This window comes from Balaenoptera borealis (assembly GCF_965194805.1).
Source record: "Balaenoptera borealis genome assembly, chromosome: 19".
Classification (NCBI taxonomy): Eukaryota; Metazoa; Chordata; class Mammalia; order Artiodactyla; family Balaenopteridae; genus Balaenoptera; species Balaenoptera borealis.
Genome location: NC_138878.1, coordinates 67,266,673 through 67,281,579, shown reverse-complemented (window position 1 = coordinate 67,281,579; position 14,907 = coordinate 67,266,673). Strand labels below are relative to the sequence as shown.

Genomic DNA, 14,907 nt, shown 5'->3' with positions numbered 1-14,907 from the left:
GCTCATTCGCCTACCGGTCTTGGTCTCTGTGGGGGTCTCCTGTGTGTAGTCTTTGCCTTCCCTGTTGGGGTGGGGGCAGTGTATCTCTGGGTGACCGCCACGTCCACATCCTTGGTTGTGTGTGTGTCTGCCTTTATTTCTGCCCACGGTGTCTCTGTGTGAGGGTGTCATCCAGGTGTCCACCTGTGCCTCGTCTTTCACTCTGTAGCTGTGTCCCTGGGTGTGAGTGTGTCTGTGAGCATGGGGTGTGTCTCTCCCGAAGTCCGCCCCATCAGTGTCTCTACCTCTCTCTGTGTGTGTGTTCACCTGTGTGTCTCTGTCTTTGGGCCTTTCTGGGTGTTTGTATGCGAGTGCATCTGGGTGCAACCCTCCTAAAAGCACGTGTGAAAGACTGTGAACGCTTGGACAGGCCTAGCAGAGCTACCTCCCTTCTCGTCCTGCAGGTCTCCTGGCCTGGGGCCCCCAGACTCCCCAGCTCCTTCCTGCCCCTCAGAGCCTTATCTGGCTCGTAGAAGGCTCTGGAGGGTTGGGGGGGCAGGAAGTGTGTGGGTGACAGGATGTGGGGCTAAGGCTTCTTCTCTTGCCTTCCACAGGACCTTCTTAAAGGAGGGTCACAGTCCCCTACCTCCTCCTGACCCGGGGTTGATTTGTTCAGGGGATGTGTATTGGGCCCTCAAAGTGCTGTTCTGGGCACTTTGCTGGGACTACTTCATTTATAAGCCTCCCAGTAACTCCAAGGTAGGGACCTCATCATCCCCATTTTATACATGGGGAAACCGAGGCTCAGAGACTTAAGTGAGTGACCCAACTCTATATCCAGGTATCTGGGTTCCAGAGACCCCACACTTAATGACCAGACAAATGGGAAATCCTTTCTTCCTTTCGGCTCATCTGACACAGAGTTGCAGGATTTTTTCCCCCATGGGAATCTTACCCTTAGAAACAATGGAAGGAAGGAAATGCCAGAAGACTCAAGGAAGGAGAGGAGGGAAGTAGCCACCAGCTTTGTAGCCACATAGATTTCAGGCCACATGGGTTCAACAGTCACCAGCCCAGAGCATGTCACTTCCAGGGCCTCTGTGCCTTTGTCGCCTTCATGGACTCCTTTTTTCATGAAAAAAAAAAATTATAGTTTGTGATTACACTGATATGAAGACAAATATAATCCAGGCTGGATTAGAGTCACCTTTTTTTTTTTTAAATGATCTTAAATTAAGACATTCTCGTGGGCCCCTACAGGTATCAGGGGCCTTGGGCTCGCTGTGCCTCCTGTGTAAGTCGGCTCTGGTCATGTCCACGTCCGGCCAAAGCCAGTGTTGTTGACCTCACAGTGTAGGGATGGGAGTCACATGGAGATTGCCAGTCTAGAAAGAATACTCTTTAAAAAATTAAATTCTGTTTAAAAAATTATGACATTAATATGAAGTCACTCACCCAGGGAAACAAAGGAATATAAAGAAAAAAAATGAATAACTCCCCCTTCCCATTCCCCCTCCAACCCCACGAGGCACCATCTGGTGTCCATCATTCCATGGCCTTCCCCAGGCCTTTCCCAGGCTCAGAAACACCTACAGAAACACACACCCACATGTGCTGGTTCGTTTTTATACAGAGGGGTTAAAGTTAGGTATAAAACCAAGTAACTTGCTTTTCTCATTATGACATCACAAATATATATGTCAGCAGATGCAGAACCCACTCCTGTTTTCTAAGGAGACCTGATATTTCACACAATGGATGCCCCACCATTTATTCAACATTTCTTTGCTGATGGATACTTATATTTTGTTTCTGTTTTTTTGTGTGTTTGTTGGTTTGATTGGATTCTAGGAACAGTGCTATAATAAACATCTTTTTTCCGTATATAACATTTTACATGGAGTTTTTGTTGCTATGGGCAGAGTCCCGGGAACAAGGCTGCTGGGTTATGGGGTTCGTGTTTTGCCAGCTCACTCTCCAGAAATGTTGAGTGACTCCCGTTCCTTCAGCTGTGTGTGGGAGGCCCATTTCTTTGCATCTTTGCCAGTGATAGAAGTTGGCTTATTCATTCACTCAGCTCTATGTTTGGGTACCTCTGGCTGTTACCCTAGATGCTGGAAACACAATCCAAAAATGATCATCTCTGCTCCCCGGGGGCTTGCATTCTTGTGAAGGGAAGACAGATGATGAACTTGAAAACTTTTTAAAGAGACAGTTGTCAGCAATGATGTGGGCTATAAGAAGATGGCAGGGGTGGGCGTTGGTTACTACTTGAGCTCAGGGCCGTGGGAGTGGGAGACTTCTCCATGGAGGTGACATTTGAGCTGCCAGTGAGAAGGAGCCAGACAGGGGAAGAGCATTTCTGGCAGAGGAAGCGGCAGATTCGAAGGCCAGTGTACCTGGGGCCAAGTGTTTGAGAGGGGAATGGAGTGGGAGGGGGAGGGCCCTCGGGCAGACTGTAAGGGCCATGTGGGCAGCGGTGAAGACTGGGGATGATTTCTAAGGCTGTGGGAAGCCACCGGAGAGTTTTAAGCTGGAGGAGGTTTTGCGGAGGGGTTGCTGCGGGCCGGGCACGCTGCAGGCCGGGCACACTGCTGTGGGGTTTGCAGACGTGAAGTGATGGGGACACAAGCCCATACCTTTGTGACCCTTTGTGATGTACAGCAGGGCTTCTTTTTTAAAATAATTATATTGCTTTTTAATTTGAAATTTCACTGTTTAAAGTTTATAGGGACCAACATTTAATTTGACAATATTCTTTTTTTATTGAAGTATAGTTGATTTACAATGTTGTGTTAATTTCTGCTGTACAGCGAAGCAATTTAGTTATACATATATGTATTCTTTTTCATATTCTTTTCTATTATGGTTTATTACAGGATATTGAATATAGTTCCCTGTGCTATACAGGAGGACCTTGTTGTTTATCCGTTCTATATATAATAGTTTGCATCTGCTAATCCCAAACTCCCACTCCTTCCCTCCCCCAACCCCCTCTCCCTTGGCAACAGCAAGTCTGTTCTCTATGTCTGTGAGTCTGTTTCTGTTTCATAGATAAGCTCATTTGTGTCGTATTTTAGATTCCACATATAAGTGAAACTATATGGTGAAATGGGGTCGGTGGAAACAGTGCCCACCTTGCAGGGGTGTTAGGAGGATTAAGTGAGAGGCGTTGGTCTAGGGCTTTGCAGGCGGTAAGCACCCTGAATGTTCGCTGTTAACGTGTGTGCGTGTCCCTGTCTCCTGCCCCTCTGTGGGCATGTGTGTGTCTGTCCTGTGTGCATTGTGAGGTGGGCCTAGGCCTGGGCTCTCACCGTGCCTCCCTCTTTTTACCCCCTGACCAGAGCCCGCCATTCGCGGTCACCGTGGGCAGTGGAGGGATGGCCGCCCAGCTGCCGACTGATGAGGCCCTGGTGAGTCATGTTGCCTCCCTCTCTTTTACAGAGGGATGACCCTCTGACCCCCAGCCCTGTCCAGGGCCCACGTCCCCACCTCCTGGGGGTTCTGTCCACCCTGAGGAAGGACAGCAGTGCTCAGGGGTGACGCTCCTGTCCCCTCTGCCCCTTCCAGGCCCAGGAGCCTCTCTCTTGCCTGTCCCTGACATTGGCTTTGGTCAACCAAGGAGGACAGGGCAGCTGGGGAGTGACTGGTTCTGCCCTGGGGGCCCTCAGGAGACGCAGGAGGGCACCCGGAAAGTGATGGTTTAAATGTGTAAAAGGCTCACTGGAACAAGGCCCACACATTTCAGACAGCAGTTACCTCGGGGGAGGGAGGGCGCCCATGGGGAGGGCACACGGCTGGCGTCCCCGGCTCTCACTGTAATGTGTTATGATGTTTTAACGGCTGGTACATATATAGCTGTGTATTGAATTTTTCTCTAAGCTTGCTTTTATGCCAGAAATATTTCATAATAATAAATATATAAATGTTCTTTATAGAAAATAGGGAAAATCCAGTAACCTGTAGGTAAGACAATATAATTCACCCATAGTGCCTCTACCCAGAGATAACCCTGTGGATTATTTGTGTATTCATTTATTGGCTTCCTTCTCTGATGATTATTTTTAAAAATTGACCCAGTATTGGCTCTGCCATTTTTATCTTGGAAGATTTTTTTTTTCCATCACACTTTAATCAATAGGGTTTCCCCAGCCTTTGAAAACTACAGACATCACTTGTTTTGGCTGCATAATCAGTGTATCTAAATGTCCATCTGGTATTGGTGAGTTTGACTTTTTAAAAACTCATTTTTCAATGCTGTAAATAATCTATTGTAAATGTAAAAGAAAATTCCTGATAACTAAGGAAATGCCATGATCATTACAAAAAGCTTAGAAAATCCAGAAGAGCATAGTGAAAAGGATCAGAATGACCCTTGATCTCATCCTAGAAATAACCACCCTCGAATGTTGTGTGTCCTTCTCTCCCTGGCTACATGTTTTTTTGCAAAAATAAGAATCACCCCAGCTGAGCAATTTTTATATCCTGCTTTTTCATCGAAGATTTCATCCTGAGCATTTCTCTGTATTGTTAAAAACTCCTTGGTAACATCCATTTTAATGACTCCATAGAAATTTTATCTTGGGGCCATACCTGGCTTACTTAATGGTTCCCCTAAGTTTTTTGTCTTTTTTTTTTTTTCTGTTTTTTTTATTTATTTATTTTTGGCTGTGTTGGGTCTTCGTTTCTGTGCGAGCGCTTTCTCTAGTTGTGGCAAGCGGGGGCCACTCTTCATCGCAGTGCGCGGGCCTCTCACTATCGCGGCCTCTCTTGTTGCGGAGCACAGGCTCCAGTAGCGCAGGCTCAGTAGTTGTGGCTCACGGGCCTAGTTGCTCCACGGCATGTGGGATCCTCCCAGACCAGGGCTCGAACCCGTGTCCCCTGCATTGGCAGGCAGATTCTCAACCACTGCGCCACCAGGGAAGCCCCCTCCCCTATTGTTTGATATTTATTTGTCCCTAGTTATTTATGGCTCTCGGGTATTTATTGTGCAAGTTGGATATAAATGATAAATGGATATATGACAAATGGTATAAACTTTGAGCATGATAGGTGACAAATGGTGTCACAAAATCTTTTCCGAGTAGCACTGTATGTATATTAGTGAGGTTTGATTTTTAGAAAATGTTTATTAGCCTTTTCTGCGGGGGGTTAAATGATCTATCTTGTGCTTTACCAGTCTCCAGGAATCTTAGTATTCTTGAAGATTTTAAAGAAGTGTGTGTGTATGGAAATATTTGTGGCAAATATACTTCCCAGCTTTGCTTTTCGTTTCTTATTTTATATTTAAGTCCAAAAGCATTTCATATTTTTACAATCGAGTCTGTCTCTCCTCCTCTGGTGTCTTCCATTGTCTTTAAACTATAAAAGGGTTTCTCCATCCACAGGTCACACATCACCTGTTTTTCTTCCTTTTTTTCGGTTTTATCATTTGGATGTTAACGGTGAACTTCTGAATCCACCTAGACTTTATTTTGATGTCTAAATGTGTCATTTCACTTACCTGTGAGTTTTGGTTTGTCATGCCTTTATTTATTTAACACCTGTATTAAGATATACCCCCCATCCCACAGAGTGTACGATTCATTGGCTTATGATATATTCAGAGTTGTGCAACCATCACCACAGTCAATTTTAGAACATTTTCATCATCCCAAATGGAAGTGTGTACCCAACGGCACTCACTCCCATTTCCTCTCTTGACCCCCAACCACTGGCAACCACTCATTTACTTTTTGTCTCCGGATTTGCCTATTCTGGACATTTCATATAAATGAAATCATATGATATATGGTCTTTTGTATCTGGGTTCTTTTAGCATAATTTTTCTGAGATTCATCCATGTTTTAGCATGTGTCAGTGCTTCATTCCTTTTCATGACTGAATAATATTCCACTGTGTGGTTAGACCACATGTTATTTATCCATTCATTGGTTGATGGACATTTGGGCTGTTTCCACTTTTTGGTTATTAGGAATGCTGCAGTTCAAACATTAGTTTGAACATGTGTTCTCAGTTCTCTTGGGTGTATACTTAGGAGTGGAATTGCTGGGTCCTAATATAACTCTGTTTAACTGTCTAAGGAACTGTCGGACTATTTTCCAAAGCAACTGCACCACGATGTCTTCATTTTTAACTTGTCTGTGACTATCGTCTTGATTTCTTCTTTTTCCTACTTAATTTAGAAGGACTTGTTGATTATTTTTATTTTGGTATGGTTGGGATTTTTTATTTAAGTGCTTTCTTCTTAATTACATCTAGCGCAAATATATTCTGATTTTCAAAAAATAGAGCCTATCTGATTTCAGCTCTTTGGAATTTGGGGAGGTTTTCCTTGTGGCGAACTGGTTTGTGCCATTAGACAGGAAACCAAAACAGATGATGCACGAGAATGAGTGGCCTCAAACATGCACACACAAAGCACTCAGGTTCGGTGCATTTGGGGCTAAACCATACTTCTGGGGAAGTCTTCCCAACCCTCCAGAGGAGGGCGGCCCCTGCTGTCTGCGCTTCAGCATCCTTTGCTGTAAGGTGTCAGCTCTGAGACTTCCAGGACTGTCCATTTTGTTTTTAGTGCACCCCTCCCAGCCCAGCCCCAGAGCAGTGCATGGAGCCTACTCAGTAAATATGTTATTTATTGAGTGAGTTCACTGATGTGGGGCATACTTAGAGAAGACTCTCTGAAGGAACTACTAGGTTTTTAAAAATTAAAATAAATACAAAGAGAGAGGGGGCAGCAGGAAACTTTTGGAGGTGATGGATAGCTTATGGCCTCGATTGTGATAATGTTTCATACGTGCATACTTTCCAAACTTAATCAAGTGGTATTAATTAAATATGTATAGCTTTTATATGTCAATCATACCTCAATAAGGTGGCTTTTTTTTTTAAAAGGAATTATTAGCAGGACTGGCCAAAGGATGTATGGGCCAAAGAATCAAATAATAATATCATATAATAATAACTACTACTGGGGAACTAGATCCTACACGCATGCCGCAACTAAGAGTCTGCATGCCACAACTAAAGATCCTGCATGCCTCAACTAAACATACTGCAACGAAGATCCTGCATGCCATGACTAGGCCTGGCCTGGCCAAAATAAATAAATAATTAAATATTAAACAATAATAATAACTACTACTACTAATAAGTATATATATAAGATGCATATGAAATGTCAAAATCAATCGAATGTAATAGTTGACATTCATCGAGAACTTACTCCAGCCATACCAGACACTGTGCTGGAACCATATATGCATTACCCCATTCAACCCCCATGACATCTACAGAGGGGGACATTGTTATTATGAACAAATGAAGTTCAGAGAGGTTAAGGCACTTGCCCAAGGAAAAGACAGCCATTGAGGGTAGGGCCAGGATTTCATTGCAGGCTTCCAGGCTCCTGAGCCCACACTCTCAACCACTGCCTTGTACTGCTTCCTCATCAAACAGTAGTGACCCACGAGGTAGAGGAGGCCAGCTTGAGCCCAAAGCCCCTGGGCGGGCACATGGGGACCATGATAGGACTGGCCAGGAGGTGAGGCCTCCTCTCAGGGAGGGTGAGCCAGGGTTCACGGTTCTCGTGTCGGGGGCTCAGAGCACTGGGGAGAGCCAAGGACCTGTGGATGTGGGTGGCAGTAACAGTAGCTGATGGTAATTAAGCACCTACTGTATGCTGTGCACTGTTCTGAGTGTCAAACATGGATAACTCATTTAATCCTCACACCATCCTTACTGACCCATTTATTCATTCAAGAACTATTCATTGAGTGCCTACTATATGCCAGGCATTGTACTAAACACTGGGGAAATAGTAGAGAGCAAGACGGATGTATTGGTTTGCTAGGGCTGCCATAACAAAGTACCACAGACAGGCTTAAACAGCAGAAATATATTTTCTCACAGTTCTGGAGGCTGGAAGTCAAAAATCAAGGTGTTGGCTGGGCCATGTTCCTTCTGAAGGGTCTAGAGAAAATCAATTTCAAGCCTTTCTCTCAGCTCCCATTAGTTCTTGGCTTGTTTTCACATGGTATTTTCCATGTGTGCATTTCTCTGTGTCCAAATTTCCTCTACTTATAAGGACACCAGTCATATTGGATTAGGGCCCACCTACTCCAGTATGACTTCATCTTAACCAGTGGCCCTATTTCCAAATAAGGTCCCATTCTGAGGTGCTGGGAGTAGGACTTAAACACATGGATTTGGAGGAGAGGAAGCATAATTCAACCTATAACAAATCCTTAGAATAGTACCTGGTACATAGCAACTGCCTATGAAGGGATAGGTGTTGTGACCTACAATTGACAACATAATTGTCATCACCATCATCGTCACCACCACCACCACCACCATCACCATCACCACCATCACCATCACCATCACCATCACCACTGTCATCACCGTCATCATCACCACAACCATCGTCACCACCACCACCACCACCACCACCATCACCATCATCATCATCATCTCCCTGCTAAGCCACATTCATTTCATCCCCAGGGCTTGCAGCATCAGCTGGAAAGGCTCTTATGCTTCCACCACATGAACTTCTCACGATTCCTCAATGGTCTAATCTGCCTTTTAAGCCTCATATCTTGACCCAAGCTCTTCCTCCCTCCGGAATCTCCCCCCAAGGACCTGACCACTGATCCTTCCCCCAGCCTACACTCAGTGTCACCTTTCTGAAGTCCTCCCGGACGCCCCCTAAAGCTGCCGTTGCTCAGGCGCCTGGAGAATTTTGTTCATACCTTCATGACAGTATTGACCAGATTGTGGGTCAGTTACCGGTGTTTTCGTCTGCCCCTCCTTTGAGGAATTAGTTCTTAAACCTTCTGTGTCTGTATCCCAGCACCTTGCTCAGTGCCTGCAACTTTGCAGGGGCTCAGGAATCTTTGGTGAACTACTGGGTTCCATCTGGGTTTCTGCCTTTGCTGGGCTTCTAATGAATGTGTTGATTCACTGGGTTATGATCATTTTGCCTTTGATTCCTTCTCTGTCTCTCAAATCTGTGACTTTCTGCTCTAAACAGCCTCATATTTGTTTTATTTCTCTGTCAGAGGACCATCCCCAAATAATGAGGCACCAAGATAACTGAGTGGCTGGTCCTTGTTGAAATCACTTCAGATACATCCTGTGTGCCTTCCCTAAATCCTCTTGGCTTTTCTGGCCATTCTTCCAGACCTCTGTAAGGAGGGCCCTGCAGTGAGTGGTTGTGGGTTTCCTCTTACAGGAGTCAGTGACGTTCAGGGATGTGACTGTGGACTTCACCCAGGAGGAGTGGCAGCAGCTGGAACCTGCCCAGAAGGACCTGTACAGAGATGTGATGCTAGAGAACCTCCAGAACCTGGTCTCGCTGGGTAAGGGGCAGCTTCGCTGAGTTACGTACCATCAGCCTGTCACGTGAGGACTACAGAGAGATAAGAAAAAAGATTGACAGATTTGACTACGTAGAAAGTTTAAATCACTCAAAGCTAAAACTAAAGTTGACAGATGATGAAATGGGGAATAATATTTACCACATGGATAACAGTCAAAGGATTATAATTATGTAAAGAGCTCCTAGGAATAAATAAGAAAAAGAGTGAATGATGGCCAGACTTAATAACTGGCAGTTCATAAATGTGGAAATACATGGAATCACGCTTTATAAAAGATTTTTAAATCTTACTAATAGTCAAAGAAATACAGAGTCAAAGAAATACAGTTTTTGCTCATGAGGTACACAGAAATGAAAAAGAATAATAGCCTGTATTATGAAGGTATAGGGAAGGGGACTCTGTCCTTTTAGGAGTATAATGTTGGGACAACTCTTTTGGAGGACAGTTTGGCATTATCAGCCAAATTTTGAACAATTCCATTTTTAGGGACCTATCCTTTAGAAATCTTTCTATAAGTGTACAAAGTTTTCCATAGGAAGAAAAATAGAAATGACCTAAATGCCCACCTGTACAAGACTGACTGACATATCAAGGTGTAGCCATATGATGGAAACCATGCTTTTCAAAGATGAGCACTCTTTGTAGGCACTGACATGGAATGATGTCCCTTGATGTGTTGTTGAAACACTAACTTTCAGAACTAGAGTATGGTCCCATTTCTTCAACAGCTTTTGTGGAAGTATAATTGACCTGTAATTAACTTCACATATTTAAAGAATAATTCAATGTATTTCAACATCTGTACACATCCAGGAAACCATCACCATGATCCAGATAATGAACATATCCATTACCCCGAAGAGTTTCTTAGGCCCCTTGGCAATATCTCCCTTCCCTACTCGTACCCACCCTCCATCCCCAGGCAACCACTGGTCTGCCTTATGTCACTGTGGTTTAATTTGCATATTCTAGAATTTTATATACATGGAATCATACAGCATGTAGTCTCTTTTTGGTCTGACTTCTTTCACTCGGCATGATGATTTTGAGGTTCACCCATGTTGTTGTATGTATCAATAGTTCACATCTTTTTATTGCTGAATACCATTCTGCCTATGGATAGACCACAATTTGTTTATGCATTCACTTGTTGATGAACATTTGGGTTGTTTCCAATTCTGGACTATTACAAATAAAGCTGCTGTGAGCGTGTGTGTACAAGTTTTTCTGTAGGTATATGCTTTCCTTTCTCTTGAGTAAACACCGGTGAGTAGAATGGTTGGATCAGATATGAGGTGTATATCTAACTTTTTAAGAAACTCCAGACTTTTTTCCAAAGCAGTTGTAACATTTGACATTTCCACCAGCAGTGAGTGGGAGTTTCAGCTGCTCCATGTGCTTGCCAAATCTCAATATGCTCAGTCTTTTTCATTTCAGCCATTCTCGTTGGTGTGTAGTCTTATCATATCGTAGTTTTCATTTGATAGTGAGAATCTTTCCATGTGCTTTTCTGCCACATGTATATTCTCTTCAGTGAAATATGTATTCAAGTCTTTTGCCTGTTTTATTTAGTTGGGTTGTTCGTTTCCTTATTATTGAGTTTTGAGAGTTCTTTATATGTTTATTATTATTATTATTGACATAAGTCCTTTATCAGGTAGATGCTTTGCAAATATTTTGTCTCATTCTGTGGGTAGACTTTTCTCTTTTTTGATGGCATCATTTGAAACACAAACATTTTTAATTTTGATGTGTTCAGTTTATTTATTTTGTTGTTGCTTGTGCTTTTGGTTTCGTATCTCAGAAACCATTGCCCAGCCAAGGCCATGAAAATTTACTCCTGTGTTTTCTTCTAAGAGTTTAACAGTTGTAGCTCTTCATGTACATCTTTGGTTCACTTTGAGTTAATTTTTGTGAATGATGTTAAAAAGGGGTCTAATGTCACTCCTTTGAATGTGGCTATCCAGGTTCCCCAGCACCATTTGTTTGAAGAGAAGTTTTTAATTTGAAGTCCAATTGATAAATTATTTTCCTTAGGAATCATGCTTTTGGTGTCAGATTTTAGAAATCTTTGCCTATCTCAAGGCCACAAAGGTTTTCTTCTGTATGTTGTATAGTTTTAGGTTTCATATTTTGTTCTATGATCCCCTTAGAGTTAATTTTTCTAATGACGCAAAATGTTAATTTGAGTTCACTTTTTTTTGTCAAATAGATGTCCTGTTGTTCCTCCATGTGTTGAAAAGACTGAATTTTTCCACTGAAAAATTTCCACTGAATTTTCTCCACTGAATTGCCTTTGCAGTTTTGTCAAAAATCAGCTGTCCATGTATGTGTGGGTCTAATTCTGGACTCTGTTCTGTTTCATCCATCTATTTGTCTGTCTTGACACCAACACCACGTCATTTGACCTGCTTTCATTTTTGCCTTTGTGGCTTGTGTTCAGTCTAGGACGACTTAATCTCCACAAGACCCTTCTGAGTGTTCTACCCAACGCCCCATGAATTATATGGTGCGAGTTACACGGCTGGTGTGAGGAGGCACTGTTCCCAGCCCTGCTTCGGCTCTGGGTACTGTTTTCAATTCCTCTCGGGTGGTTTTTCTCCAGCCTTGGGTAGTTTCTGTATAGGAGTGTTCTGATCAGTAACCCAAGTCCTGGAGGGAGGACCTTGCCTGTCTCCAGAGCCCACTCTCCACACTTTCCTGTCCAGTGCTCTGTCAAGTGCACCTGCCTCCATCTCTCAATTCCATCTCCTCAACTCAAGGAGTCTGCCAGGCTTCGCCTCAGTTTCCCCTCCTGTGCTGTGGCCTGCAAACTTTCCTGTAAGTTGGGTGGTCGTAGGGCCTGCCTCTTTTGAGTCCTATGTCTCAGGAGTCACTGCAGTTTGTTCCTGATGTCCAGTGTCTTGAAAACCTTTGCTTTATATATTTTGTCCTCTCTTCCTCCCATTGCTTTAGGCTGTAGGCTGGAGGGAAATCTTATCTTTGTTACTCTATCTTGGCCACATTTTAGAAAAACAACAACAACAGTGTGTGTTCATATGTGTGTGTGCATACAGGGTGTGTTGTGCGTATTTTTCTTAAAGTATGCCCTGAGAAAAAATTCTTAAAATATACATCAAACTGTTAGATGGTGAGATTGCAGGAGACTTCCATTTTATGTTATTTTTTGATGTTTGATGTTTTAATAACAAGTGTGAATTACTTTGTGATCAGAAGCAATTGTGGAAATACATAATATGGGAAAAGAAACTATAAAGGACAAGAAATCTAGTACCATGAAAAAAAAATCCACATTTAGACCAAAAGGAATGAATAACATTTTGGATGTTTGTAGCTTGTTGCCAAAATGGCCTCTGCAGACATTGTTCTGTTAACATTTCCCTTGACCGTGGGCAAGAAGGCCCATGTCCACACACTGTCACCAGCCACACATCATCAAATGCTTTGCTCCTTGCCGATCTGATTGGTGAAAAGCCATATGGCAGGGTCCTTTTAATTTGGCTGATGTTGAGCTGTGTTTGCATAGCTTTTCACGAGTAAGAGCTGATGTTTGCTTTTTTGCAAATTATCTCTCCTGAAGCGTGTTTGTGTTTTTTTTTTAATTGAAGTAGAGTTGATTTACAATAGTGTGTTAGTTTCAGGTGTACAGCAAAGTGATTCAGTTATATATACATGTATACATTTTTATTTTCTATTATAGGTTATTACAAGGTATTGAATGTAGTTCCCTGTGCTATATAATATATCCTTGTTGCTTATCTAGCTTATGTATAGTAGTGTGTATCTGTTAATCCCAATCTCCTGATTTATCCCTCCCCACCTTTCCCCTTTGGTAACCGTATGTTTGTTTTCTGTGTCTGTCTGTTTTGTACAGATTCATTCGTATTATTTTTTAGATTCCATATGTAAGTGATTTCATATAATATTTGTCCTTCTCTGTCTTACTTCACTAAATATGATATTCTCTAGGTCCATCCACGTTGCCACACCTCCTGAAGGGTTTTAATCCCTGAAAGGGAGGCCGCCCCCTTTCAACTGCCCTTTAACTCTGAGATTTTGCTGGCATGCTCCCTCCAGCTCTCATATTTATTCCAGAAGACTTCCAACTGTATTCATAACCAAGACTCCGCTGCCTCCCATCTCTGCAGGCTCAGGCCAGTGTATGTCCCCAGCACGTCTCAGACCCCATGCACCCCAAACCAAACCCACCATCAGCCTTCCTTTCCTCTTCCTACTGAGAAGTTACCCCCACCCATGCCACGGGGCTTTCATGCCCCATGCCGCCATCTGCCCTAACATCTGGGCGTCACGCCACACCCCAGGGTCACTAAGCCAGGATCACTCTCAAGTATTTCTCAAATCCTTTGCTCTGGCATGGGAAAGCATAAAAACACAGCAAAACAGTGACTGACCAGGGCCCGTGGCTCTGTGGTCATAGGCTTCAATCTCAGCTCTGCCTCTAGTATGCTGTGTGACCTTGAGTATGTGACTTCATTCTCAGAGCTTCAGTTTCCTTGTCTGTAAAATGGGTATAATCTCAAACATAACTACATGGTCTTGGGGACCACACAAAATGATCTGTGCTGATGGCTCAGCCCCGTACCGGGCACATTGCAGGTGTGCAGTGCATGTTTACCTGCTACCTTCTGTGTGCCAGGTACTGTAACTAACCAGGCACAGGCCAGGGTCTTGCCCTCCTGGAGCTCACTTTCCACTGGGGGGCAGAGGCTGGTAGTAAACAGATCAAGGGACAAAGACAAGTTGCCACGGGCCATAACAAACGCTCACTAGGAAGCAGGCAAGAGGAGAGCAAGAGAGATCTTCCTTTCCACCGTAGGATGAAGGATAAATGCTAACTGAGGCCTGAGGATGAGCTCGCAAGGAGTATCAAGGAGCCAGCAGGTGCAAAGGCCCAAGGCAGGAAGAGCTCAGCACAGACAAGAGGGTAAAAGGGGAGCTGCAGGGCAAGTGTGCCTGAGGAAAAGGAAGGTGAGTCAGTCGGGCGTGGTCAGCAGGATCTAGGCTGGCTCTGTCCAAGGGCCCAGGAGGGAAGGTCTTGGCCCTGATTCTCAGTGCGCTGGGGAGATGCTGGAGGGCTTGGCCTGCCTGAGAAGATCCCCACCACTGAGTGGACTGCGCCTTGTAGAGGGCAGAGGGTGTAGGCAGGAAATCCGCGGTGCCTGACTCAATGGTTGGCTGTGTTGGTGGACAGATTTGGTCTGGCTCAAGCTGCTTTGCCCATCCAGTGGCACTCAACAGCCTGGATGATGGGAGGGAAGGGGCGAATCAAGAATGACTGCTAAATCTTTTTTATTTTTAAAACACTTTTTAAAATTATGGTAAAATACATATAACACAAAATTTACCATTTTAGCCCTTTTTTAGGTGTACAGTTCAGTGGTATTGAGTTCATATTGTTGTGCAACCATCACCACCATCCATCTCCAGAGTCCTTTTCATCTTCCCCAACCTGGTCCCCAGTAAACACTCCCCGTTCCCTCCTCCCCCAGCCCCTGGGACCCACCATCTACTTTCTGTCTCT

The 14,907-nt window shown here is 43.9% G+C and overlaps 1 protein-coding gene across 7 annotated transcripts in view; it reads left to right on the top strand.

Annotated features, from left to right (window-relative positions):
* Positions 1–14,907, top strand: part of ZNF470 (zinc finger protein 470) — a 45,715-nt gene that overhangs the window by 23,230 nt on the left and 7,578 nt on the right. For 4 of the 7 annotated variants that reach the window (XM_082367984.1, XM_082367978.1, XM_082367977.1 and 1 more), the window contains 2 exons: positions 3,324–3,392; positions 9,218–9,344. The exons of 1 other annotated variant lie outside the window; for it this stretch is intronic. In XM_082367984.1, coding sequence (XP_082224110.1) covers positions 3,324–3,392; positions 9,218–9,344 — 196 coding nt within the window. Of the gene's footprint in view, position 1; positions 3,174–3,323; positions 3,393–9,217; positions 9,345–14,907 lie in introns of those variants that run through there. 2 more of the 7 variants (XM_082367979.1, XM_082367968.1) reach the window with 2 other exon arrangements.